The sequence below is a fragment of the Populus alba genome, chromosome 10, assembly GCF_005239225.2.
Source record: "Populus alba chromosome 10, ASM523922v2, whole genome shotgun sequence".
Classification (NCBI taxonomy): domain Eukaryota; kingdom Viridiplantae; phylum Streptophyta; class Magnoliopsida; order Malpighiales; family Salicaceae; genus Populus; species Populus alba.
The window spans coordinates 17,516,039-17,543,839 of NC_133293.1; the positions used below are offsets into that span (position 1 = coordinate 17,516,039).

Below are 27,801 nucleotides of genomic sequence, written 5' to 3' on the forward strand. Positions count from 1 at the left end.
CAGTTCTTGCTGGAGGGGTGGATCTAATGGTTATACGAGGATGATTTTTTTGGCCAATGGTGGTTTATAATTCCACCATAGATCACTTGCCTTTAAAACCAGGTTCGAGCAAGTGTCTACCGTCATTTCTTACCTGGGGCGGGTTTTCTTTTCTCCTTATGTAAAAATACAAAAGCTCAGCGATTGCCCCAGAATAGTTAGAAGAACTTTTAGCCCCTTTAACCCTTCTGTAACCTTGCTCCTCGTAAGGTCATCTGTGATTGAATGCCATCGCATCTCTGTCTCCGACCCAAAATCTCTGGATCTCGATCCTTGCTAGTTGCTTAAACTCTTTCTCTCCCAAAAGCTCACAAAAAGAAAGCATATGGCAATGATATCTGTTCAAAGTCTGGTCAAAGAAAGAAAATACCCTTTCATCTTCGCTCTTGCTATCTTACTCGTTTCTGCCACTATCTTCTTCTTATACTCAAACAATTTTCAATCTCTCACATTCTCTCTCGGAGATCTCCAAAAATCTAACCCCACTACCTCAAAACCTTCTCAAAACGCCACCATCTCACCTGACACCACCCAAAATGTCGATGACGCCAACGATAATACCAAGAGCGATGATAGTAATGATTCCAATTCATCAAATGATCATGAAAATAATAATACTACTATTACTAATATTGATAATAATGATCAAAATAATTTACTAATAGTTGATTTGAAGATAAAATGGGGGGCGTGTAAAGGACCGGTGGCAGTGGATTATATACCGTGTTTGGATAATTTCCAGGCTATAAAAGAGCTGAAATCAAGAAGGCATATGGAGCATAGAGAGAGGCATTGCCCGCAACCAAGTCCAAGGTGTTTGGTGCCTCTACCTAATGGTTATAAAGTGCCAGTTCCGTGGCCGAAAAGCAGGGACATGGTGAGATTATTTTGATTAATTCTTTTTGGTAAGATTTTGGTTTTAGTTAGTTTTCTTCCCTTTTATTTCAGGTTTTAGTTGTTGGGCAAAATCTGGAAGCTTAATTTTAAGTGAGCTACCTAAATTTTTTGTATTGTTTTAGGAGTGAGGGATGAGATTTGATATCCCCCCCCCCCCCCCCAAGGATGTATTATGGTGGAATGGGATTGAAGTTAATTATCCAAAAAAAGAAGAAAATAATAATAATAGTAATAATGAATGAATGAATGAAGAGAAGGGTGTAAAATGCTACTACCATTTATAGATTGGATGCCCATATATGGGTTTTGTGCGTGTGTTAAATGGGTGTTGTTTTTTTCATTTTTGATTCAAGGGTTTCATTGACAAGTAAGCCAAAATAAATTCTACGTTATATTTTGTTTGGATAATCCAATTTAGTTATTTTCCCCTTTTTTTCTGTTTTCTAGATTTGGTATGATAACGTTCCACACCCTAAGCTTGTCGAATACAAGAAGGATCAACATTGGGTGATTAAGAAGGGGGATTTCCTTGTTTTCCCTGGTGGTGGTACCCAATTCAAGGATGGGGTTGCTAACTACATCAATTTCATTGAAAAGGTGGGATGAATTGACTTAATTTTATTCTCATTTCTTAAATATGGTTGGTTTGTGACTGGCTGCTCATTAGTTATGCCTGGGAAAGGCAATGGTCAATGTGTCATTGGATATTGGTATGGATTGTAATTTGTGTGTTTGGGTGGGTAATTGGTGGATGATTCTTATGATTCTTGTAATGTGCAGACTTTGCCAAGTATTGAGTGGGGGAGGCACATTAGGGTAATTTTAGATGTTGGTTGTGGCGTTGCCAGCTTTGGTGGCTATTTGCTGGACAAAGATGTTATTACCATGTCATTTGCCCCAAAGGATGAACATGAAGCTCAGATTCAGTTTGCTCTGGAGCGGGGAATTCCTGCTACGCTTTCTGTCATTGGCACACAAAAGTTGACATTTCCAGATAATGCTTTTGATCTGATTCATTGTGCTCGATGCAGGGTTCATTGGGATGCAGATGGTATTAGTGTTATATATATTAAGTTTGAACTTCTTGTCTCTTATGAATAATCTTTTGAATTGTTCTCTCCTCTTTATCAGCCTAGCTGGGAGTTGACGTATTTGCGATGCTTTTCATTAAATTTCAGGAGGGAAACCACTAATGGAACTCAACAGAATTCTCAGACCTGGGGGTTTCTTTGTGTGGTCTGCTACTCCAGTATATCGTGATGATGAGAGAGATCGCAATGTTTGGAATTGTAAGCTGATAGTTGTCTCTGTGCTTGTATTTCTTACTCTTCTCCCCCCCAACCACATCCTTATTTTTTCTCTATACACTAATTATCTCCCTCCTCGTGACTCGATAGAGGGCAACAATCTCCTTCATGTTGCTTATTTATATCCATTTTATTGCAAAATCATCAGAATTAGCCGTGGAATTAATAATGACTATTCTAAGTTGATCTAAATTGGAAATTTATCTTGCATGTCTGGTTCAGCTATGGTAGCTTTGACAAAATCTATATGCTGGAAGGTTGTTGCCAAGACTGTTGATTCATCAGGAATCGGACTTGTAATATATCAGAAGCCTCTCTCATCTTCCTGCTATGAAAAACGCCAAGAAAGCAATCCTCCTCTTTGTGAGCAGCAGGATGATAAGAATGTTCCATGGTATTCTTTGTGAAAATATCATCTCCTACAGGAAATTGTGATGTTTATGTTTTGTTTAGCCGACTGGCTTTTGGCCTGTCTAGTTGTTGTGTGTAAGAAAAAGTAATTTTTGCCCCTTATGACTTTTCTTCTTTCATTTTTTTCAAAACTTTTTTTCGGTCTGATAGGTATGTACCTCTCAGTGGATGTCTTCCTAGACTTCCAGTTGATAGCATGGGTAACCTGGTTGGCTGGCCAACACAATGGCCTGATAGAATTAGCAGTAAGCCACCAAGCCTGACAACCCTGTCAGATGCTGAAGAGATGTTTATCGAGGACACCAAACATTGGGCATCTCTTGTATCTGATGTTTATCTGGATGGCCCTGCTATAAACTGGTCGAGTGTGCGGAATATAATGGATATGAATGCTGGCTATGGAGGGTAAGATTTTTAATCTTCGCAAAGCACTTGGGACTGGTTTGTATTATTTGTTAGGTTTTATTGTTTGGCTGTTATCTTAGGTCTCTCCTTTTCTTTAGTTTCCCTATTTAGTTGTCCTCATAGAGCAATGTTTAGGCTATGAATGTTCAATTTGCTAGTAGATTTTAATGTCGTTATCTAATTTGGATCCATCTCTCTTTCTTAACTTTTTTTTTCCCATTTCCATAAATCTAGAGTTTCTACCTTTAAAAAAGCAAATCAAGACAGCTAACACTTGAATGTTATTTAATCAAATTTACACGTGCACTCCCACACTTAATTTGGAAAGAAAAAAAATGCACTATTGCCCAATGTGTAGCGGTAACATTTTTCTTGGACTACTTAATTGCATGACTGCTTGTTCACACCCTGCAATTGTAGCTTGCTGTGCTATTGAGATTTTTGTTCTTACAGATTTGCAGCAGCCCTCATTGACCTTCCTTACTGGGTGATGAATGTTGTCCCCGTACACATGGAAGATACTCTGCCCATTATTTTTGACAGAGGGCTGATTGGAATCTATCATGACTGGTGTGAGTCTTTGAATACCTATCCGAGAACATATGATCTATTGCACGCCAGCTTTCTCTTCAGAAATCTAACTCAAAGGTGCTGTGTCATTTCTTGTTTTTAAAGCTTGCTCATTATACTCTGATTTATGGTTGTTTTGTGGTTTGGATGTTGCATAAAAAAATCAGCAAAATATGAGACAAATCGGTGCTTTGGCAACCATGTTGTCAATGAACTTCTAGGATTACTCTCTGTGTGGCTGCTGTGTTGAATTTACTCTGCAATTTTTCAGATGTGATATCATAGATGTAGCTGTGGAGATGGATCGCATCTTGCGACCTGGTGGATATATTTTGGTTCAAGACACTATGGAGATGGTTAACAAGCTAAATTCAGTATTGCGTTCGATGCAGTGGTCAACGAGCCTATATCAAGGACAGTTTCTCGTTGGCAACAAAGGGTTTTGGCGTCCCAAATAATGGTGAAATAGTGGGCAGAGGTCGTGATTCCTCGTGTGATGTCAATTTGGATTCAAAATTACATGCTCTTATTATCAAGCTATTAAAGAATTTTGATGAAAATATTCTTGAGAGCTGTTTGATTACTGCGACAAGAAGATCGCCCCTCTTTTGGTGGTGTAAATCTTTATAGTGCATCTTATATGAACAAAAAGAGATCAGAGCGGTTGATTCAATTACTGAAAATTCTGTGGTTATGTTGCCAATGTATAAAAGTTTAATTGTATAAAAACATACACGATCTCTTAGTCGTTTGAAGTTGCTACAATGCTGATATCAACCGACAGACGCCTGTATCCAGTTTGTTTGAATATAGCAGCTGCTTTTTATTATTTTCTTCGAACTCAATAGGTAGCATGTACTGGCAGTCATTTTGCTATTTACGCCTAATTTTTGTTATGCCCCCGAACCACATAACGATGCATGGCGCCATGCAATGAAGCGTCTCCAAGCCACAATAAAATCTGTTAGCAGAGATATGAATATGCGCATAGCGCCGCCATCCCAGCATCCCCGTCGTTATGCTTCACAGGGAACGTAGCTGTTCTGTTTCAGATGCGTACACATAATCAAAGCTGAATCCTGGCGGATAGCCATCATAGAAGATGACAAGCTTCAAAAAAGATTAACAAACTGAATTTTTTTCTTTTCCCTAATTCCTCTACAATCCATGTCTAATATTTACTTAGCATTCGTCGGCAGCTAAACTACCCACGTTTAACACAACAAAGTGAGAACTAGAAAACCACACTTTAAAGCTTCTTGGAGAGCGAACTCAATCAGATCGTACTGAAAACCAGAAGCAAACCAAAGCAAGCTATCAATCTGCATCAATTTGGCAGTAGCTTCTTGTTGACACAGCTTAATGTACGCCACATGCAAGCCTGTATCACATTCTTTATCGTTGAGTTGAATTCCTGTAGCTCTGGAATCCTGACAACAGGCGCAAGTTCAATGAAACTTCACATATGGATGCTCGTATCTTGGCATTATCAAAGTAGTCAGTAGATGGTTTTCCCCTATCTTTCTTAGTATTTTTTTCTGTCCAGTTTTTTTTCCAATTCTCAGGCAAGTAGGACATCCCTTTTCATCGCTGTGTGGGAGTCTTCAAAAAGCAGAGTAACTAAATTAAATTATGAAGCAAATTAGTTAATTTATTGCTTTCATTGCTAATTGATTTCCAAGCAGATTAGTTCATTGGATCACATCTCCCATCTACACAATCATCTCACTTCTAATCTCTACTCTCTAAAGACGACAACTTCAGTTGTACTCGTACATAAACAGTTTTGACATTATTTCACAACCAGCACCTTCTTTCCTAGTTTATTTGTTTAATCTTACTGGTGAATATAACAATTCTAACAGGAAACCACCTAAGGTATCCCTGTACAACAATCAGAGCGTAAAAACCTGAACATCGTCCTTAAGTTGTACAGTACGACCAAGACACTTGGAAATCCACAAAATCATCTCGGAAATGAATTCACAGAAATCACAGAGAGTGACAAAGCATAATAGCAAATCTAGTATTTGCAGCAATATAATAGCTCTAAAATTGGAGACGGCTTTATAGGCAGCAGAGGTTTCAAAAGCTACCAGTCAGCACTGTATGTTATGTTCAGAATCACACATCCAGGAACACTAAAAAGAGAAACAAGATTGTTTTGAACTAGAAACTTTGCAATGAAATAGAGATCAGAAATTTCTATTAACGAACAGACGGACATGTACAGCTGCAGAAATGAAACATTATTTTGAATTTCAAAACAAGTGAAACAAACATTAGAATCAACAGAGTCAAATTAAATTACTTAACAGATGGACAGACATTGGCAGAATCGTCTTTGATGAGTGTTCCGTTCAATGCTGCAACAGTCCTGACATAGCAACCGAACTCATCCCTGCAAACGTAAGTTTGATTAGTCATAGCTTCACCTGAAAGAACAGAATGATCCTTAACCTCCATCCAACCATTAGAAACCTGTTTGTTATTAACATGGCTCGACAGCTTCCCAATTCTAATCCTCTCATTCACTTCATGGGTAACATTAGTAACAAGAATATAAGTATCGTTCTTCAGTCCAGGAAGAGTCACAGAAATCACTTTGAGAGGATAATTTGTCCTAACAGTAACACGACTAACCAATCCACCCACATCATTCAACACTTTCGCTTCTCTTCTCACCTTGATACTCTGTTTAACAGCCTTATAAGATCCATTCTTTCTGAACCTTATCGAGCTCCTAAGCCTAACCTCCTGAGTAATACTAGTAGTCAAATTCCCTGAACTCGACTTAACCCACCCCTCCAATCGTGTAAACTTCTCCGCCTTAATCTCAAACGATCCATCAAGTGATCGAAACTCTTCCCTACGACTTATTTCCGACGCAGGATTAATATTCACAATGTTCTTAGCTTCAACAACCGTGGAAGCTGTGTCCAACCAAACGTGCAAATTAGCATCAACAAGCCAATACTCAATCCCATCCGTAACTCCAATGCCAAAAACATGATCTTTCCCGTCTAAAAGCATCCCTAAAAAGGGCGTCAAATCAAAATCATACGTAGGTAAATTAAAAGCACCGATCGCTACAACCGGTTCCCAAAACAAAGGATTAATCCCTCCGGTAAAGATAACCGGAAATGGCATTTCTGATCCCACTAATTTCCCATCAATTGTAACAAAGACCTCCCTAAACGCGCCATTACCCCGCGGAGTGCTCAGATTATTCATTCTAATGTAAGAATTCGACGGATTCGAATACCAAAACTCGTCATTCCCATGAAACGACACATATAATTCCAAAACGACTTTCCGTGTATTCAACGGAAATCTAACCTTCTCAAATTTGACATCCAATTCACTCTCTATTATAAACCAATAACCCTTTGTACTATCGGATGCTGAAATCGGAATTATCAAATCAGCTGGTGGATCATACATACTCTTGTCTCCAAACAAGGGTGATTGTAAAACTGGGGCAATCAGATTTTGATTTATACCGGTTAAAGGAACCTTGACTGCGTTATCTTTGTAGAAGTAGAGAGTGACGTTAACATGGTAAACGCCGGTGTAGATATCGTTAACGATGTTTTCGAGCATGAGAGTGAAGTTAAGGTAGTTTTGTACGAGGAGAGAGGAGTACTTGGTGATGTCTTTTCGAACATTCCAGAAGATACCGTGTTCTTCGGGTTCAGCGGTGCTGGTGCGGAGGAGCTCGGAGCCACCGAGCCATAAAGCGGAGACGCGATCGTATTGGTCACCTTTGGATTCGACGTGGAATTCGAGGGTTACGTGGGACCAGGGAGGGGGGCAGTCGAATGGGGGGTAGTATGGGGTGGAGAAAGGAGGTTTGTTGATTGTATTGGCAAATGAATGGTTGATGGTTTGGTGCACGCATGATGCGGTCAAACGATCGCCCGGTAGAGGATGGGTGAGTTCGAAGTATTCTTTAGGTTCGGGTGGGCGAGGGTGAGGGTGAGGGTGAGGGTGAGGGTGAGGGTGAGGGTGAGCGAGGTGGTGAGGATGGTTTGAAAAAGTGATCTGGTGAAGTAGAACGAGCGAGGGGAAGGGACGCGGTCACGAGGAGGAGGAGAAACAAAGTGGGAGATGGGTGCATTTTTTAGGTTTCCTTCTATTTTGGGTGGCGACGAGGACAGAGGAGAGAGATGGTTAGTTATGTGATGTGAAGCCAGTCTCTGTTGACTTAAAAAAGATCTTGAAATTACTGCCCTCGATTTTATTTTTTATTTTTTTGTTCAGTAAACTTGTCGCTTGCTGAAACCAAAGGACACTGGGTAGGGACCCTCCTTGCCCCGTGCCTCGTTATTCTAACTAACTTCAAAATACATAGAAAATCTCCATGTTTCCCTTTCGTCAATTTCATCAAAAGTTATCATGTTTCTTCTGTCACGGATATAAGAACTCGTCAATGGAAAAAGCCGCCTCCGAGACAGGATATAGAAAAACATGGCAGCGACTGGGATTTTAAGCAAATATCGTCATTGAAAACCAATTATACTCTAAATTAATAAACACCAACCAATCTGATGCTTCAAACGTTCACCCTAGGTCGTCGGCAAAAAAGATCCACTTGGTAGATTGATTAGAGGTTAGAAATATATATATATATATATATATATATATCTGGAGAAATCTTTAATGCAGTGGAAATGAGTTGAAGGAAAGGAGAGTAGATGCGAGGCCAGTGATGTAAACTGTAAAGATCCAATTGCAGGTTGAGAGTGTGTTTCTATATGCGAGGTACATGAGAATCATGACATGAAAACTCTAAATGGACTCCATGTAAGGAAAGCTAGGAAATTTCCTTCTCCTACAACAGTAGGAAAGCATTGTCTTTTCCCTTTTTAGTGATTTTTTATGCATTCAAACTAGATTCACCATCTTGCTTGCTCAATCTATAATAGGAAGGTGGACTTTCACTATAGGATTCATTCATCATTTATATTATTTTGTTGGGTTTTTATTAATCAGTATATTTCAAATCTAAATTTGATTCTTATTAGGATTTTACTATTTATTTATAATTTTTGACATTATAGTTAGTTTTTAATGATTTGATTCTTTTTTTTTAATCCCTTTCTCGGAGCCAGGTTTTTAGTTGTTCGTACAACTAATCTACCCATTGCCAAAATTAACTTCGGCTCCCGCATCAAACCCTCAACAGTCAAGGCCATCCACTGCCCAGATCAGACGCTAGAGACCCGCAACGGCAGGATCAACCATAACAACAATCTTGCCCGATTGTCCACAAACGACAAATCCGACCCTGCTTTTAAAGAAAATATCGATGATCTAATGCTGGAACTGTGGAAGTTATGTGACAGAAGGGTTTTGAGAAATGTTTGTAGAGGAAATATCCCTAATAGAAACCTGGTGGACTTTAGTACCAAAGCTTGGTGTTTCTGAGAAACAACCAAGAGTTCCGCCACAGGCTGGTGGGTGTTGTGCGGGACAATATATAATTTGCTTGCAATGCATTCGTGACCCCCGCTTTCTCATGGGAGTGATCAAATTATCGAGTTGAGGATGAGACTGTAACATGTTGCTCTTGACACTTGTCAATGTTCAGTCAAAATAACAAAAAAGAAAAAAGAAAAAAAAAAAAGAAGTGATTCAAGACTGGTTTATTGGTTGTAACATGAGAAATGACGAGGATGGCAGAGAGAGGGGGGGAGAAGAGGAGGCTCCTCTGTTTACCAGAAACTGTGAAATATCATCATAACCAATGGCTTTAGCCATATAGAGAGGGGTGGCGCCTCGATTGCTCCTCGCATTAACGTTGGCTCCCCTGTTGATCAACACCTCCACCGTTTCTATGTGGCCGCCCTCCACTGCCAAATGCAACGGGGCATGACCTTCATTGTCCTGGCATTCTAAATCTACTCCAAATTCAACAAGCATCGACACTATGTCCTTGTGTCCCTTCACAGCTGCTGCGTGCAACGCTGTGAAACCATATTGATCGCGATATTTCAAGCTTGCACCCCTTCTCAGTAATGATTCAAGGCTCTCTGATTCACCACGTCTTGCGGCCATTAGTGCTAGCTCTCCGCATTGTAAAACCTCCACAACCTCCTCCTGCATTGTTATACATTGTACCAGTTGAAGAGTAAGAAAAATTCAACTAGATGGACACCAAGATGTCAGGGTTGAATGTTTTCACAGTAAAATCACAGTTTGCTTTCTCAAAACAATGCCATGTAAGATAGGTAATTGTTTTTTCAATCCGTAACGTCACTTGCTAAAAAAAATCCGAGTTTCTGTCTTTGTTATTTTTCATGATCTTACTTCCAATATATCCAGCAGCATGCAACAAATAATAATGTTATCTCAGAATATCTGCTTTTTAATTTAAGCTTCGTAGCTAATAATCAGTAATAAACAAAAGGCTAAAATTGGACGCGCAAGTTCTTTATCAACTTACATGGCCCTTGTCACGAGCAGCGTCCATAGCTGAACGGCCACGATCATCTAGAATGGTGGGGTCCGCGCCAACATCAATTAACATCTCAACCATCCTACGGTCACCACTAGCCGCTGCTCTATACAACGCTGTCCTACCATCCTTACTCTTAGCATCCTTATCAGCACCCGATTCCACCAACAATTTAGCACACTTGATGTTTCCCCTACTAGAAGCCAAATGCAACGGTGTCCTTCCCTCCTTATCTCTCAAATCCAACGGCCCCGATCCTTTCAACAAATCCAAAACATCATCCGCCCGATCAAGAGCCGCTGCCACGTGTAAATCACTCCACCCCTTGGATTCCCACCTGGGATCCACCTGATAAGACCCCACCCCACCAGCTGTCACACATGCGTCAATCTTCAACCCGCCTTCAAGCAGTAAATTCACCACAACCTCCGAGTTGTCCAACTCGGTCGCAACTCGGAGCAACGACTCAGCATCTCTCTGGGTTAATTCAGACAGAATTGTCTTTTGCCTCTTCAATATATTCTTGACTGAGTCGGCATCTCCACAGCTGACAGCGTGGCGTAGAAGAAAGGGACCAACAAAGGCAACCTTGAGTTTGAAGTCCTGAGTTGAGCCGAGAGGGAGAGAGGAGAACCAGGAGGCTAGCGAGTCGGGGTGAGTTGAACAAGGCGAGTTGGAAGCAAACGGAGCCGTTTTGATTAGAAAACGGTCAGACGGAGAGCGTGGGAAAGCAGGTGGGAGTTGATTTTGGGGTCTGAGGATGATTTGGAATGTAGCGAAAGACAAAGGAGAAATGAGTCCAGATGGTGGATTAACAAGAAACTTGTGCGGAGATGAAGTTTGGATTTTGAAAGCTACCGGGGCTGTGGCACAAAGTGACCTCAAACGTACTGTCGCTCGGCATTTGGAATTCAGCAAGAAGTCTATGCGCACCTCTGTGTCTGATAATTCTACTAATCTCTCCATTGTAGGTGTACGTGATGCGAAAGAGGAGTGATGTCTTCTTGGTAATAGGCAGTGAGGTTTGTGGTTTCTTATGATCAACCCGTGAAGAAGTGGGGTTCTTGTCTTATGACTTGTTTGGCGCTTTGTTAAAAATACGAATTTCATAAAGAAGAAGAAGGCTTATCCAATATGATTTGTACTCATCACTAATCCAGTGTCTGTAATAGCATTACAAGAATTGCTAAAAACATAAGATAGAAAAAAAACAAGATCGCATTGAATAACTCTATGTTTGGTATAATTTTTATAAATTGATTTAAGTTTTTTTTTTTTAACTTTGATTCAGAGAAAAACCTTATGTATGTTTGGTTAAAATTAATATTGAATTATCTATGGGAAATCTTAAATCCAAAACAAAATACACTAAATCTAAAAAAAAAAATTGAATAATGCATGAACTGTATTTTTTGGATTTAGGGGCTTCGATTTGTTGTATAATAAGTATTTAATTTTACTAAATTGTTAATGCATGATTAATTTACGTGCCAAGACAAAACACTCATGTGCAGAGAAAATAATCCAAAACGTTACAAGTGCACCCTGCTCCTGGAGAAATGTCCCACTTTAGCCCCCACCTGGATTGATTAAAACCAATCTGATGATAATATTTAGCGATTTATTTTGTTAATTATGTTGCTTACGCAAATTAGAAGGCTTTCTTGATTGGTTGCAGGGTTTGGCTCGCATTCCTGAGGGTGCTATTGTACTGTTTTGTTTAAATTCAGTTAGTGAAGCATTTTTTCCATCAAAATTAATATAAAAACTTTGCATCGAAACGGCTGTTTATTCGTTGTTCATTGATGAAGTTTAAAAAATGGGCCTTGCTAGATCAAGTTCCTTAACAACCAGGCTAAGGCCCAAAACGTAAAAATCAGAATCTGTCTCGTCTTTCTCATAAAGGCTTAAACCCAAAACCATGATCCTCGAGATTCTCCGCAAAATCCCCAATTAATCCTCTGTCCCTATCCCCAGGCCCATCTCCTCCACTTTCCGTTCCCTTTTCACAGCCCCAAAGAACATTCAATAATGAGATTTTTAAAGTTTTTCTCAATTATGTCTGTTAGCTTATTTTGTTCATGCGAGTTCGTACATAAAATTACTCCGAATAACTAATCATCGCTGTCCTTTTATCTATTCGGCGAGACAATTCGGTAAAGTTTTTCTCAAATAGTGTTTTTACGGCTAATTAATACAACACATACCGAAACATTAATTATATATCTTGCTAGTTCGAGGGCCCTAAGAAACTTTATCTGCACATGTCAATATCTGACAAAATTATTTTTGATTTACTTTAATTTAAAATTTAAAATTACAGTAAATCAAAATAATTTTGTCAGATATTGACATGTGCAGATAAAGTATGTGAATCGTACATTAAAAACAATTTATTTTAAATTACCACATGTGATTTTCAATAAGAACAAAATAATTAAATTTCAAACTGTGCATATTGAATTGACAAATAATAATAAAAAGTTATTATTAAGAAATCGAAGTAAATTTATAATATTTGAAGCTAATAAAATGTTTTTAAGAATTAAATTTAGTGTATATTTAAATATTTCAATGCTCTGTTAAGTAAAAAAAGGCTAAAATTGTGAATTGAGTGTATATATTGAGTTGTGTACAAAAATAGCATGTTAAAATTGTGAATTGCCAACACATAAAAAACAATATTATAATCTTGTACGAGGAAAAAAAAAGAAGGCAAAATTAATTGCAAAATCCCACAAAAATTGTAACAATGATCAAGAATATAAAAGAATAACTAAAAACCAAATATCAGAAGAAAAAAGAAATCAGCTCAATGCCTCCTGGCTTAAACGCGACATGTCCCAGCAAAGTCTAAAAAACCTAAAAATTTATGTATTTTTTTAAAAAAGAACGATGCGTCATTCAATGAGAATGACTCATCGTTTTTTGTCTTTTTTAATTATCGGATCAAGAATTTCTATCCACAACTTTTTAAAAACATTGTTTTCACAGCTGTCATCTAAAAAAATTTTTTAATTCCATCCGGCAATGTCTACAAATCAGTTTCAACTTTAAAACCTATTTTAATCCATTTTAAATAGTTTAAAAACAAAATGAAGGAATTGAAATGAAAAATGGATCTTGATTTCTATCTTCATTTTTTTTCTTATCATGAAAGAGTTTTTTTTTTTTTACACGTGGATCAACTTTACTGTAAAAGTGATCTCATCCTTTTCATCTTAAAATATAGCCGAATTTTATTAATTTTATTTATTTTTGTATTTTAAAAATATATTTAAAATCTTTTGAAATTTTTTTAATTTTTTTTCATTTTAAATTAATATATTTTTAATGTTTTAGATTATTTTAATGCATGATATTAAAAATTATTTTTTAAAAAAATTAAAAAAATATATTATTTTAATATATTTATAAATAAAAAATATTTCAAAAAATAATTATATCCAAATAAAAAAACAAAAGAAGAAGAAGAAAGTTACGAAAAAAGAGATGGATAAATCATTGTCGCCCTTCAATGAAAATGTTAGGAGCGGCTGTATGTTTTTTTGACTTGTCCGTGGTGCACCTGATTCTCAAATTTTAAAAACCGACCCGAATCCGAAAACCCAAATTAATTTCAGGTTTGTTTGAAATCTTAATTTATTTAAATCCTTAACGAGACTGTTATTTCAGGTCAAAGACTATCGCTGTCTATCTCGTTCGTAATTTGGATAAAGCTGGTTGAAATAAATAGACTCTGACGTGGGCTTTGGTTAAAGAAACGGACCACATTGGATCCTTTCTCCTTACACAAACATCATATCAGTTTCAATGTCCGAGCTAGCACTTCCCTTTCGTTTCAAAACCTGTCGATTTATTTAATAAAGCTGTCCGAACACGAGCATGAAAGATTGGAAGTGGAGTGCAGTAGTGGTGTCCGCCTGGATATTAACATCAAAACAATGAAGTGGGACATGGATCACATGCATGCATGATGCTTCAATCAAGAAGAAGATGGTAACATCATGAATCGATCCTACCATGTGCATGAAAGGGCAAGCTGCCAGGAATTAGAAAACAAAATCTAGAACAGAAGCAAAAAAAATCATGTCAGCGTCTATTCAAGCAGAAACGGTAAGACCCACATTGGTTCATTATTTTTATAATCTTAGTAAATTCCGAATCTTGATTTCGCATTTTAAATGAAATATAATTTTAAATTTTTAAAAATTACAATTTCAATTATATTCCTAAACACTGTACGTATAAATAGAGAGCCAAAACTCATTCTTCTACTTAAATTTTGTTCGGCCACCTAAGCTGAAGAGCTTGTATTAGTGTAAATGGAATCATTATTATTTCGGGCTTCATGGTGCAAAGGTTTGGTAGTCGTAATCACTAGATAAAACCTGAAATTTATTGAACGTTCGCAGCTGACATTTGGTATAAAAACGACGAGGTCCCCCATGTTTTGTTTGGTAGTTAATTTGCTGGCAGCTAACTTCCCGGGTTTCAACTTTGCTTACACAAGCAACGAAGTTTTCAAACCGGCTGGCATTTTCCTCTCCGATATTGATGAATTGTATTAAAAATGTCCAAAGTCTAACTAGGCTTCTGCAAGGGATCAGAATAATCAACGATGCAATCAGGATTACGTACTGCAAATCGGAAAACTCCAGAGGGAGCCTGGATGGAGTCAATTCCACTCAATTAAAGCCCTAACAGAAGGCAACGATAATGCCATGTGAGAACCATGTGGTGCCATGGAATATAGGGTTCAGCCCATTTCTTTTGAAATCATGGAGCCAATCATTCATGCATGTATTTCTATCAAGATTGCATGGGGATTGGGGATGTTACATTTATTTAATGGTATCTAAGATTCTCTATTCCCCTCCTCCCCATTATTATTATTATTATTATTATTATTATTATTGCCGACATTGTAGAACGGCCCATGTAGCCATGTAGGAAAGAAACCGCCTGTTCGGAAGATTAAATTAAAACAGACACCACCCTTTCATGTTCGAAAGAATAAATTAACTGTACGCAGAAGGTGGGCCGGGATGTTCTATATATTTTCATGAGCAAAGTCTGAAGGGAAGAGTTACGTCAAAGCAATCTAAGGAAGTCCTTGGAGGGGCCGAACTCTGGAAAATTACACTGCAACTGATTGAGTTGCTCATAAAAGCATTTTCATTTAAATTTCTTTAATCTAAGAGTGCTTGCAGAGCAATTTGAAGAAAATGGTCCCATTCAAGGTGCTAGTTTCGTACGTAGTAAGTGACTTCTTCTAGATGAGGCATTTTTTAGAGGTTAACAGAAATTGTTTTTTATTTAAAAATAATATATTTTATTTTATTTTTAAAAACATGAATTAATAGCAATGTCAAACATAACTCACGTAAATCAATTGAAATCGGAGGGGGAGAGAGAGAGAGACTATGACTATAAAACAAGAGAATGCTATGGTAGCATTTTGCCTTGAGATAATCTCAAGCTCAGTCTTGAATAGAAACATCAAGGAAGCAACCAAAGCTCCCACCAAACCCATTCATAAAACATCATCTCCAACTACACCCATTTACTATTATTCCTTCCATCAAATTGAAGCTTATCATTATATTTGTAATATAAAATAAATAAATAAATAAATCATTGTATAATATTTCAATAAACACTGCTAAATGTCAAGGGGTCCCATGATGACATATTGAACAATTAATTAGGAAAATGACTGTGTCTCTCAGCTCATATATTTTTTAATTTTTTTATTTAGAAGTATTGTTGAAGTTGTTTTTTTAAAATGTTTTTAATTTAAAAATATATTAAATTTTTTTTAACACCATAACATTAAAACAATCTACAATTATAAAAAAATAATTTAAAATAAAAACAAATCAAAATTTATGAGAATTCGGAGCAAGCACAACACCAAACAAGGTTACAGTAATTAGTAAGAAGCAAGTCTTTGCGGGACCTGAAGGGCTCCAAAATTAACAGCAAGTCCTTTTCACATTTGACAGCAGTAAAAAACAAGTCCAATACCATGAATTTAAAAGAGGGAGAGAGAGAAGCAGCACGCGTTTTCAAAATCAAAAGCGGCTTCAATGGGTCTAAGAACGCACGCGCGAGAGAGGACAGTTTTTGAATGTTTTATTTCTTATTTCTTCATTAGTCTTTACAATTAATCAATACAGTTCGTGTGGATGCTGTTCTCATGGAGATCAAGAACTGGAAATTCAATCGGCTTGGAGTTGTAATCCTGTTTTTGCTATATCAAAACTTGATTCTCTGCTCTTCACTCAATGAAGAAGGTAAGTAAGTGGTTTTATGCCTGTGTTGTCTTAATTTCTCGAGGAAGTATTGGAACAAGTGAGATAAAGAGCGGTTGTGTTTGTTTGTTTGGATGATGGTGATGCAGGTATGGCGTTGTTGAGGTTGAGAGAGAGGATTGTGAGTGATCCATACGGTGCGTTGAACAGCTGGAAAATGGATTTTGGAGAGATTGATCATTGTTCCTGGTTTGGTGTTGAGTGCTCTCATGATGGCAAAGTTGTCGTTTTGTAAGTTTTTATAGTGCTTCTGACTTTTCATTTATGTTCTGGTTGGTTTCTGAGAAAATTTAGGAAAATGAAGGAATTCGGAAGCATTTGGAACTCAAGACTTGCTAATTTAGTTTAGTTTTTTTTTTTTTTTTTTTCAGACTTCAAGGTTACTTAAAATTTTGGATGTTAAAATTTGTAAATTGTCAACTTTGCTATGATTAGCTATGTAATTAATCGAGTAAATCAGTGATGAGGAACATGCATCGATATTTCTAAAGTCAATCTCAATCTGTTGTGGTGGCTGTTTAGCAGTTTCAACGGGTGGTGTAATGATTTATATCTGTTCAAGTTGAGAAGTTGTGTATTGATTTATTTTGTTTGAAGTGGATTATTGCAATCTTTTTGAAAACTTTGTTAGAAAATCAAGGGATTCTCTTTATTTTCTTTGGGCTGCTGCTAAACATCATGTTTGATGTGTTTTAAGGACCAATGACTGGTTAACATAAATAGCTTTCTTTACTTGAAATTTAGCATTTCTGATCCATTTCAAAATATGATCAGTTTTCTGTTTTATTCTTGTTCGACAGTCAAGAAGAAAATATGACTGTTTGCTGTTGCATTTACATGCAAATGTTCTCTTGGAGCAGTTCTTATTAGTTCTCTATTAAGGGAGAGGAGCTTTGATTGCATGTGGTCATTCGCCCAGTAAGATTATTTTTAAGTCTTTGTTCTAAAGACGAGTTTGTCATATAACATGCAGGAACTTGAAGGATCTTTGTCTTGAAGGAATGCTGGCACCTGAAATCACAAACCTTGTCCACATAAAGTCTATGTGAGTATTCATTAGGTGACTGATATTTAGAGCCCTGCTGATTTATGTTGTAAATGTTCACCGTTCTCATTGTCTTAATGTTTTACTGCAGTATTTTACGCAACAACTCGTTTACGGGGATCATTCCTGAAGGGATTGGAATGCTGAAAGAGTTGGAAGTGCTAGATTTTGGGTACAATAACTTCAGTGGACCACTTCCACTTGATCTTGGCAGTAATCTTTCCCTGGCAATCCTGTGAGTGTCAAACAATTTTTGTTATCGCCAAGGTTAACTTCTGCTTCTAACAGCATATTAACTTATTTTCTATCTATTTTTAGTTTGCTGGACAACAACGAACAACTCAACAGCTTATCGCCTGAAATTCAACATTTGGATATGCTTTCTGAATTTCAAGTGGATAAGAACCAGTTATCTAATGCAGTTAAAGGTTCATCCTGCAACAAAAGATCTATCACATGGTATGTCACTGTCATCAACTTGATGATATTCTCTAGTGGGATATTGCTCTGGTTGTCTGGGGTAAATCACAGGATATCGGTCCTAACGAGGTTCATGAATGGGCTTCCTCTTTAGACCATGAGATGAAATTTCTTCAGTGTCAATGACATTGAAGGGACCTTCGTTTGTCGTACCTTTGACTTTTTCTTGAATTTATTTTGTGTTTCTTAATGTTCTTTGTACATAATATTATGTCTGCTCCATGATCTTATTGTATAATACCTTTTTTTCCCCCCAATGTTTGGCAGGAATGCTGCCCATACAGAAAATGCAGTTCACAGACGACTGATGAAAAACAACCATGAACTCTTCTTGCCTTGGACACCACCATCTCCAAAACCTGCAACACCAACTGTAACTTTTCCTCCTCCTACAATGACTTCCCCTGCACCAACTCCAAGTGAGCCATTTGGAACTTCCTCTGCTCCAGATGGTTCTGCTTCACCTTCCATTTCAGCACCAGCTCCTTCTAACTCTCCCAGAGTAGCATTTGAATCTTCCCCATCAAAAAAACATCAGGGTCCAATCATAGCTGGAGCTGTAGGGGGCACCTTAGTTATTCTCGTTTCAATCATCGGTATATATATTTGTAAAATCAATAAGGTTTCTGTCAATCCTTGGGCCACAGGATTGAGTGGACAGCTTCAGAAAGCATTTGTAACTGGTATGTCTTTCTTCTTGGTAAAATAATTAAGAGGTATTTATTAGGACTTCATTTCCAAATTGAAAACAATTAATTTCTTGTCAGTACATCTATTCAGTTAATATGTTATATGAAAACCTGAACCGGATAATCTGGATAATGATGTCGGATTGGACATAGTTTACTTAATTTGGTGAATTCTTTGATGCTTTGTGATAATTACTGTCGATATTTTTGTAATTGTTATCATAGATGTTGCACCCTGGACCACCTGCATGTGCTAGAGAAAGCGGGTCCACATCCTTTTGTGTCCATGTTTCCTTTCCCCATCCCCTTTAGCGTTGCATGCTTCCATGTTCATGTTTTGACCTTGTCTTTGTACTAACATAATTCAGATTTTCATTTCAGGTGTGCCAAAGCTTAAGAGATCTGAGCTTGAAGCAGGCTGTGAAGATTTTAGTAATGTAATTGGTTCTTCGCCAATTGGCACACTATACAAAGGGACTTTGTCCAGTGGAGTTGAAATAGCCGTGCTAGCTGTGGCCTCTGTCGCAGTAGCTTCTGCCAAGGATTGGTCAAGGACCCTACAAGTTCAGTTTAGGCAGAAGGTAATTTACGAGTAACTACCGTTGAACTATGTGCCTGTACGGAAATTATCAATGTGACTGTGATTCGTTAGAAATGCTAGAACGTGGTATATAATACTTGTTTTTTAAAATATTTTTAGTTAAAAAAATATATTAAATAAATATTTTTTTTTATTTTTAAAAATTAATTTTTAATATTAACATTAAAATATATGAAAATATTAAAAAATATTAATTTATAATAAAAAATAAAATAAATTTAATTTGAAAAAAAACATTTTAAAAAACACAAATACAACAGTACTTATACGTAGAAGCTATAATTTATAGCTTTTTCAAAATTCACGGCCACAACTTTCCCAAATGAACCCTATGCTTATGCCGTGGTCTGGCATTTCCTAATTCTTTTCACATTTTATGCTTCAGATCGAGAAATTATCAAAAGTGAACCACAAGAATTTTGTTAACCTTCTCGGGTACTGCGAGGAGGAGGAGCCTTTCACAAGAATGATGGTATTCGAGTATGCTCCAAATGGGACACTCTTCGAGCATTTACACGGTGAGTGAGAAAACATTTGTGTTCGGCATCTTTATGGCAGACCGCAAACCAAAAATAAAGATCAGTTGGCTGCTTTCCATTTGTTGTTGAGATTCGTTAATTTAAAAAACACAGTTAATCGTTCTAAATCAATGTGCAGAGTTAATGCAAAAAAATCATGAATAATATCTTAAAACAAAAGATGATTGCAACTTTTGCCTGGTTAATCTTCCTGTTAAAACTATCGTACTTTCAGTTTGACCTATTCTGATTAGTATGAATAATGCATTGGTTTCCTTTTGTTTTGTTGTATCTTCCATGATCCTGGATCGAATCTTTATATGCAAATTATACACTAACCTCCTATCTTGAGAAGATAAAGAGCAAGGAAAATGATTGTTGATTGAACAGAGTGCAACTTTAGGGATTTCCTTTTCTCTTTCATGGTTTTCGAACACTTGGTGAATAAGAGCTTGAGTTTGATGCATTGTTAGGTTTTGGAAGATTTAGGCACTTAGGATCGAGTTGGCCACCGGGTCAGGCATTTGAAAATTATAATCTACATTGAGTTCTTCCCCTAGAAAAAGAAAAGCTCTCTCCCTGTCTCTCTATTTCCTTTGTGTTTAGTTTTGTTGTATATTGTACATCTCATTATTAAGTTTCATCCTGCAGTTAAAGAATCGGAGCACTTAGATTGGGGAATGCGGCTGAGAATCGCAATGGGCATGGCTTACTGCCTTGAGCATATGCACCAGCTGAATCCACCAATTGCTCACAACAACCTGAGCTCTTCAGTCATCTCTCTAACTGAGGACTACGCATCCAAAATCGCAGATTTCACTCTCTCAAACAACATAATTGCAACTGAGATGGAACTATCTAGCAAGAAGCTCCCAGATCTGCCGGTGGCTTGCCTGGAAAATAATGTTTATAATTTCGGTGTCTTGTTATTTGAAATGGTTACTGGTAGGCTTCCATATTCAGTAGACAGTGTCTCACTCGAAGACTGGGCATCAGACTATTTGAGAGGGTACCAGCCCCTTAAGGAAATGATAGATCCAACTCTGGACTCCTTCGACGAGGAGAATCTGGAGAGAATCGGTGAAGTAATAAAATCTTGTGTGCACCGGGATCCAAAACGAAGACCGACAATGAGAGACGTCACTGCAAGATTAAGAGAGATAACTACACTGACACCAGATGCAGCTATCCCAAAACTTTCTCCTCTTTGGTGGGCAGAGCTTGAAATTTTGTCCACGGATGCTAGCTAAAATACGAGCAGGCTGTAAGTATGAGCTCAAATTTTTTCGTTGTTTTTAGTAATTGAGGCACAAAACCAGTTGCCTGTAGGCTTGTCGCCCTTGTACCTACCATAGGCAAGGGGGACTGGTTGCTTGTATATAACGGAGTGGCCATCTCTCGTTGTCTCTGTTTTTTTTTTTTCTTTTTTTTTTTCCTGTCTCGGTTCCATTTCTTTCTTTTTTTGGTTGGAAATTGGCTGGGTAAAGCTCAGCATGGTGGCTTTCGGTCTTCCTAGTGGATTCTGGTTACTTTTCCAAAAAGGAGTCGAAAGATTTCTTGTTTTTCTGGGTTGGATACAAGATGGAAGCACTGAAATTTCATCCATGTAGAAGAAAAGGAGGTTGATGAAAGTCTCTCAGACCTATTATAAACAGCGACCACAACCAGGATATATTTTCATGTTCAGCTTTCCCAAAATGCATTAAAAAGATAAAAAGTAATGGAAAAAAAAAAAAAAAAACAGAAACAAGATAGAGGAGAATGTATTTGTCATTCTAGAATTACAAATATATTATTAATCTTTATGGATCGCACGTTCTACAGCACAGCCATAAACAATAAGCCTAAGTCCACAGTCCTTTGAACATATTTTATAGAATGGTAAAATTAAAAATTTCATCGATAGGTGGTCTTAGTCTTACATACTAATAATTTTTTTGCATCGATTTCAATCTTAAACTTTCAAAAGAAAATTAATCAACACGTTTTATCTATTTTTAAGGCTTTATAACCATATTTTCATCCAAATTATACACCTTTTCTATAAGCGATCACATTATTTTATGAACAAACAACATTTTTAAGCGATTCTAATAAGAATCTTCAACTGAGAAATTAAGATAATCTGAAAGTAAATTGATACAAAAAATAGTTCAACGATACTTGATGATATATTTGAGGTTTACTCTTTATAGAAGGAACATCGAACTTGTTAAAAATGGACAGGCCGGTGAATCCTCAAGAATCATCGTGTTCGAACAAGAAGTCTAGGATTCGAACCATAGTTGCATTCTGTTTTTTAAGCAAATAGAGGTAAAAAAAAACATAGATCCCCATGCTCTTCAGACACAAGGACGACATTGCATAAATCTCTCTCACGGAACAGGAAAAAAAATAAGGTGTATTTTTTATTTGTTTTTTGTAAATGAAAGAGGAGGAAAGTGGCCTTCACGTTAACATAAGCTTCAAGGGAAGTTGGCAGCTAACATGCTGCAACTTGCGAGTCCTCACGTCAATCAAAACCTTCAAACACCAAATATTATCTTGGACCGTCCAATTCCCAAAGCTTATAAATACGGACCTCTTCAAATCTACCTTAACACAACTACAAAACACTTTTGTTGTCTGCTTAGTCTCAAATAATTAAGCTGCAATAACCACCACAAGAATATGGCAAGCAACCAGCTCACTATTGTCATCTGCTCTCTCTTGCTCCTTCCATTAGTCTTCCCTTCAACAGCTGCCTATAATGAAACTGCTCCAACCAAGCCGATAGAGAAGAAGGTCGATGTGGTGGTTGAAGGCATGGTCTATTGCCAAAGTTGTAAGTATTCTGGATCATGGTCTTTGACGGGGGCTAAGCCAATCCCTTCAGCTAAAGTCAGTGTTATTTGCAAAAACTCCAATAAACAAGTCACTTTCTACAAGGCATTTGAAACTGATGCGTATGGTTACTTCTATGCAAATCTTGATGGCTTCAAGATGAGCAATAATGTTTTGGACCATCCCCTCCATGGTTGCCATGCGAAGCTTGTTTCATCTCCTCTTACAAACTGTAGCCTCCTCTCCAATGTTAACTATGGACTTTATGGCGCTCCACTTAGATTCAAGAACAAGGTGCTGCGAGGAACTCACTATGAAGCTGTGATCTATGCTGCAGGCCCCATGGCTTTCCGTCCAGCTCAGTGCACTTCAGAATCTCATGTCTGATATAACTGTCCTGCCACTTTTCTCTTAGTTCGTGATCACTCTTCGTTTTGGTTTTGATTCTGTTTTGTTCCCTCTTCTGTTGGTTTTAGCAGTCATCCAGGAATGGTGGCAATTTGTTCTATTTCTTCAACGAATTGAATTTCCTTTGCATGAAGTGTTACATTTTAGCTATTACATTGTTGATGTTTAGTTATTTCTTTCTCTAGGCTGCATTTGCAAACATTTTAAGAACCCAGATCACCGCACGATTCAGATGAATACGATCAATCTTCATTTTAGTCCTTATGCTTGATTTGTTCCCTCTTCTGTTGATTATAGCTGTCATCCAGTAATGGTGGCAATATTTGTTCTATTTCTTCAATAAATTGAATTCCCTTGCATAAAGTGTTACATGTTAACTTTCACAGAGTCTAGGGCCTTTGCTATACTTGCAGACATTACAAGGACACGTATAACTGATCACTGCACGGTACAGATGAATATGAGCTGCAACAGAGATTGGAATAAAGATAGTGCAGGCACACACTACATCACATTTAGAGATCTTAACATGAAGCAAGATCGTCAGAATTTTACAAATTCAAGCACAAGGGCATTGTTGTGGTATATCACAACACAATAAATAAGCTACAAAGTGAAACCTTACGTGCCACTAATAATAGTTGTTCCTAGAAGTCCAATGGATTTCCAAACATTTTATTTATGTCATCCATTGCCTCTTTTGTAAACGCTGTCGGCTCAAACAAATCTCTGTTGCTTGCTCTGGATGGCCTGGGTGGTGGCTGTCCTTGTAGATGCTCTGAATCATCATCAGGAAGTATTGTAAACCCACAAAGATCTTGTTTCCTAACAGGGGCTTTATCTTGCTTCTTTGGTCTCTTGGTTCTTATAAAATCTATTGGCTTCCCAAACATGTTATTAATGTCATCCATAGCCTCCTTCAAGTTAATTGTAGGGTCTACTAATCCATGGTGGCAAACATTTTCCACCGCCGGCTCATCTAAGATGGTAGACCCAACGAACCTGTGAACAACTGTATCCTCTCTAAGTTTTATTCGAGGTGAGCTCTCTGAATTCATATAATCAGAGCTTTCAGATGGAAGATCCTTCGGACTTGGGAAGACAAAAGCATTTGAAGGTAAAATGGATGAGCAAGAACCTTCTGCCAGATTCTGGGTCTTACTCTCCTCTAATTTATTACCATAAGTTCTGTCGCCATTTTCATTGCTTTCTTCATCATCAATGAATATTTGGAATGGTTCTTGGTGAGTCTGGGGGATTTGAGCTCTACCATGCACCATCAGGGAAATACCCGCTTCTTCTTTTTGAAGTGATGAATCAGTTCCACTGTCCAAGTTTTCATCAATAAATACATCAAATCCATTGTTCAAACTACACTCTTCTTTTGGTCGACTTATGCGTGATCTATTTACTGGAGAGGTCTCTAAAGGTTCTCGAAACATGCCATTGATGGCATTCATGGCTTCCTTCATATTTATTGTAGGGTCCACCAGTCCATGATGGCAGGCATCTTCTGCATCTTGCTTTCCAACTATTGCAGTGTCTACAAACTTTACCACAACTGTATCATCACTGTGACACGTCTTGGCTTCATCCGACTCTCCTGTATTCTTTTGCTGCTTGGATACATATCTCTGTCCAATCTTTTTCACATTTTCCTTCTTCCTGGACAGATCACTGCCCAAGCCAACTTCAGATGAATTTCCTGAAACCCCAACATGGTTAGATTCCTTCACTGGCTTCACATTCTGAGAACTCCTGTCCGGTATCTGTTTAGGCCTATCCTCAATGCTGTATACATTCTCATTGTTCTCTTCAGACTTCCTGGAAGATAGAGGTCTTCTGCCACTTCTTCCTATCTGGCGCTGCAAGATCTCTGTAAAAAGTTAGATAACAGAAGACTTTTACCAATAATGAAGGCAAGCTCAACATCCAAAATAAAAATGTGCATACCTGGATGTTCTTTTTCTTGTGTCTCTCCATACGATGAAGGAATTGCTCGTATGATTTCTGCAATTCATCAACAGGCTCGGCAAGGCTGTTCAAAATTATTTTAGATAGTGAATATCGCTTAGGTTCATTTTTCGAAAAAATAAATCACATACCATCCAAAACTATCAAAGGGTTATGTAACATAACGAAATACAGAAGCTACTATGTTAGTAAATGATTTGTTTGGCAAGTTGATGTTCTTTTTGTGATGCAATAAAGCTAGTAAATTAGCAGTCATAATATATTATCTTTGCATGGTAGAGGTAGATGGTCAAATAATGAATGAGGTTTTCGTTATCACCCAAGTTCACAGTGACGTGTAGCTTGAATCGACCAGGGAGGTAAAAAAAAAAACAACATATAGCTTCTAGCATTCCCTTTGAATCCAAGAAGCGAAGCCAACCACGTGAACCGAATGCGAATAGTAAGTAAACCAATTACATTCTGTTATCATTTAGATAAGAACAATGCAAGTGCTTAATCAAGCCAGCAGCATCAAATGAAAGGTGAATGTCGCTAAGAATCCAATTTAAAAGTATACGAGGCTTTTACGAAAGCTCATAGTAGCAGGTTTATCATTTATTTAAACGATCCACTCCTTTCTCATAATTTTCAAAATTCTCGGCCTTAAGCCAGCCAGTAAGAGTAAAATGAACCTAAAAAACATATTGCTAATAAAAAAGCATGCCCACTATCTATATGCAGAACTAGGAAGTAGGAAGTCACTGAACTGCTATTGGCCTTATTTTTCCAAAAGGTTGCATTGCAAAAGCCATGTAACGCTCGTTCAAATGTATTGTAAGCAAGCATTTACTGATAATATTCAGTTATCATAAACATCAAAGGTCATCTTCCATTCAAATATTGAGATGTTTTTTGAAATTCAGTACACTTACTTCTGCACCCCTAAACGGTACATGTTCTCAGCCTCCTCAAAGTTCTTCATCTTCTCGTGATAAAGAGCGTAAGCCTGGTAGAATAATGACCGTTTCGTTCCAATGCTATTCGTTTCCATGGTACTCAACAGCGCTCTTGGATCACTCACATAATCCATCTACTCAATTCAATTCAAGATAAACAAATAACCATAAAATACAACTAATCTTTTTAGCATTCAATACCCTTTTATTTTCCTTTTTTAAGAGACATTTTAAATTTCACTTTCTTTTCTGTTTGTCCATTTTACTCAGAAACCAAACAACAACTGAAAAAACAAAATTGGAAAAGAAACTACACAGCCCGTGGTCAAAATCAGATTTATCAACATGATAATCCAATCTAAAACCCAACAACCCCCAGTTCCCAAAAAAAAATAAAAAGAGAGACGGGTTTTGAAATTACCAGCTGTAACCAGACACGAAGGTAGCGCGGGTCATTCCTGTAACGCCTATCAGATTCAAAACTCTGCGTGCATTTTTGCAGAAAACGAGGCAGCTTTTGTTTCAGTGCATTCGGAGGCAGGCAATCCTTCATTTTATTAATCCCCCTGTTTAAGAACAGATAAAAAATTTGATCAACAGCAGCAATATTATTTAAAAAGGCAAAGAAAAGAAAGAGAGATTAGGAGTACCGGAGCCAAGGGAGAAGAGGATCATTGCCTGAGTAAGATTTGATGTCTGATATTAAAGAAGAGAAGAGATCATTGTGGGTTGTTGAGTTTTTTGTTTCCATTTTTTCCCGTTTGATTTGGAATTAAAGTTGATTAATGGTGGTGATTTGTTTTGTTGACAGAAGAAGTTGTAAAGGAAGCAAAGATAGGGAAGAAGAGGAGGATGCTCGTGGTTTTTGAATTTGGGTGAAATGAGCGCTTCCATGGAAGAATCTGGGTTGACTTGTGTGTGATGCTTGGATTGACAAGATTGGTCTTCCGGGTGTTTTGTGAATACACGTGTAATATATTCTCCAATAATCCAGCTTTTATCTTTCATTTAGAGGTATAATGATAAAATCGAAGTATGTACTTTGTAAGTTTATACTAGCTATCAGACGGTGTTTTGCCGCTGGATAATTAATTTTGGTAAAAAAAATATGAAAGTTTTTTAAATATATTTTTTTACAATAAAAATTTTAATTATAAATTTGTGAATACACGTGTAATATATTCTCCAATACACGTGTAATATATTCTCCAATAATCAGCTTTTATCTTTCATTTGGAGGTATAATGATAAAATCGAAGTATGTACTTTGTAAGTTTATACTAGCTATCAGACGGTGTTTTGCCGCTGGATAATTAATTTTGGTAAAAAAAATATGAAAGTTTTTTAAATATATTTTTTTACAATAAATTTTTAATTATAAATTCAAAAATTTATTTATATATTTAATTAAATAAATTTAAAATCTTTTGAATCAATAAATATATATAAAAAATATTAATGTGTTTATTCGATTCACCTACGTATAGATCAAATAATTTTTTTAAAACTGAAGAATTAATATATAAATGTTATTAATTTATATTTTTGATAACTAGAAACAAATACTATTACAAATAAAAAATCAATGCTTACTTATAATAAAATATAATAAAAATTAAATATATTAATAAAAACATGTTTTAACATAATAGAAAAATAAAATATTATTAAAATTTTATATTAAAACATCATTTTATTAGTCTTTATATAATATATTTAAAAAAAAATATAGAGACAAAAATATAAAAAATAAGTTACAAAAGAATAACTATAAAAACAAAAAAAAATGATATAAATAGGGTATATGAAGTGAAAAATATTCAAAGTGTAAAAAATAAAAAAATAATATTTAAAAAATATAAAGAAAAAAACTAAAAAAATTAATAATAATAATAATAATAATAAATTAATTAATTAAG

The 27,801-nt window shown here is 36.7% G+C and overlaps 6 protein-coding genes across 6 annotated transcripts; 3 read left to right on the plus strand and 3 right to left on the minus strand.

The window, feature by feature from the left end:
- On the plus strand, window positions 1-4,469 carry LOC118043198 (probable methyltransferase PMT23). The gene is made up of 8 exons (XM_035051075.2): window positions 1-916; window positions 1,384-1,533; window positions 1,717-1,987; window positions 2,115-2,225; window positions 2,466-2,637; window positions 2,805-3,059; window positions 3,513-3,707; window positions 3,901-4,469. The coding sequence occupies exons 1-8, from the start codon at window positions 365-367 to the stop codon at window positions 4,085-4,087; spliced, it is 1,893 nt and encodes a 630-aa protein (XP_034906966.1). The 5' UTR covers window positions 1-364; the 3' UTR covers window positions 4,088-4,469.
- A 1,337-nt stretch (window positions 4,470-5,806) lies between these two features.
- Window positions 5,807-7,709, minus strand: LOC118043200 (peptide-N4-(N-acetyl-beta-glucosaminyl)asparagine amidase A-like; the record flags this gene model as incomplete). Its single annotated transcript, XM_035051077.2, has 1 exon — window positions 5,807-7,709. A coding segment is annotated over one exon (1,773 nt), but the record flags the coding sequence as incomplete, so codon positions are not given.
- Window positions 7,710-9,115: 1,406 nt separating this feature from the next.
- On the minus strand, window positions 9,116-11,262 carry LOC118043199 (uncharacterized). The gene is made up of 2 exons (XM_035051076.2): window positions 10,078-11,262; window positions 9,116-9,731 (listed from the first exon to the last, which is right to left on the minus strand). The coding sequence occupies exons 1-2, from the start codon at window positions 11,197-11,199 to the stop codon at window positions 9,267-9,269; spliced, it is 1,587 nt and encodes a 528-aa protein (XP_034906967.1). The 5' UTR covers window positions 11,200-11,262; the 3' UTR covers window positions 9,116-9,266.
- Window positions 11,263-16,149: 4,887 nt separating this feature from the next.
- On the plus strand, window positions 16,150-21,301 carry LOC118043197 (inactive receptor-like serine/threonine-protein kinase At2g40270). The gene is made up of 9 exons (XM_035051074.2): window positions 16,150-16,388; window positions 16,496-16,637; window positions 17,380-17,451; window positions 17,543-17,686; window positions 17,770-17,910; window positions 18,199-18,614; window positions 19,002-19,201; window positions 19,607-19,739; window positions 20,391-21,301. The coding sequence occupies exons 1-9, from the start codon at window positions 16,292-16,294 to the stop codon at window positions 20,987-20,989; spliced, it is 1,944 nt and encodes a 647-aa protein (XP_034906965.1). The 5' UTR covers window positions 16,150-16,291; the 3' UTR covers window positions 20,990-21,301.
- A 1,054-nt stretch (window positions 21,302-22,355) lies between these two features.
- On the plus strand, window positions 22,356-23,227 carry LOC118043202 (non-classical arabinogalactan protein 30). Its single transcript, XM_035051078.2, has one exon. It carries the CDS (start codon window positions 22,410-22,412, stop codon window positions 22,947-22,949), a length of 540 nt encoding a protein of 179 aa, XP_034906969.1. The 5' UTR covers window positions 22,356-22,409; the 3' UTR covers window positions 22,950-23,227.
- Window positions 23,228-23,292: 65 nt separating this feature from the next.
- Window positions 23,293-26,828, minus strand: LOC118043203 (uncharacterized). Its single transcript, XM_035051079.2, has 5 exons — window positions 26,533-26,828; window positions 26,304-26,448; window positions 25,859-26,016; window positions 24,924-25,008; window positions 23,293-24,835 (listed from the first exon to the last, which is right to left on the minus strand). Exons 1-5 carry the CDS (start codon window positions 26,631-26,633, stop codon window positions 23,618-23,620), a joined length of 1,707 nt encoding a protein of 568 aa, XP_034906970.1. The 5' UTR covers window positions 26,634-26,828; the 3' UTR covers window positions 23,293-23,617.
- Between the last annotated feature and the right edge of the window lie 973 nt (window positions 26,829-27,801).

Bases quoted from the DNA above. Each gene is read 5' to 3' on its own strand.
- LOC118043198 (XM_035051075.2), top strand. From the start codon at position 365: ATGGCAATGATATCTGTTCAAAGTCTGGTCAAAGAAAGAAAATACCCT. The intron at 2,226-2,465 runs GTAAGCTGATAG...TGTCTGGTTCAG, and splicing joins AGATCGCAATGTTTGGAATT to CTATGGTAGCTTTGACAAAA. The intron at 2,638-2,804 runs GTATTCTTTGTG...TCGGTCTGATAG, and splicing joins GATGATAAGAATGTTCCATG to GTATGTACCTCTCAGTGGAT.
- LOC118043199 (XM_035051076.2), bottom strand. From the start codon at position 11,199: ATGAAATTCGTATTTTTAACAAAGCGCCAAACAAGTCATAAGACAAGA. The intron at 9,732-10,077 runs GTAAGTTGATAA...ATAACAATGCAG, and splicing joins CTGCTCGTGACAAGGGCCAT to GAGGAGGTTGTGGAGGTTTT.
- LOC118043197 (XM_035051074.2), top strand. From the start codon at position 16,292: ATGGAGATCAAGAACTGGAAATTCAATCGGCTTGGAGTTGTAATCCTG. The intron at 16,389-16,495 runs GTAAGTAAGTGG...ATGGTGATGCAG, and splicing joins CTCTTCACTCAATGAAGAAG to GTATGGCGTTGTTGAGGTTG. The intron at 19,740-20,390 runs GTGAGTGAGAAA...TTCATCCTGCAG, and splicing joins ACTCTTCGAGCATTTACACG to TTAAAGAATCGGAGCACTTA.
- LOC118043202 (XM_035051078.2), top strand. From the start codon at position 22,410: ATGGCAAGCAACCAGCTCACTATTGTCATCTGCTCTCTCTTGCTCCTT.
- LOC118043203 (XM_035051079.2), bottom strand. From the start codon at position 26,633: ATGGAAACAAAAAACTCAACAACCCACAATGATCTCTTCTCTTCTTTA. The intron at 26,449-26,532 runs GTACTCCTAATC...GTTCTTAAACAG, and splicing joins CCTCTTCTCCCTTGGCTCCG to GGGGATTAATAAAATGAAGG. The intron at 25,009-25,858 runs GTAAGTGTACTG...AATTTTGAACAG, and splicing joins TACCGTTTAGGGGTGCAGAA to CCTTGCCGAGCCTGTTGATG.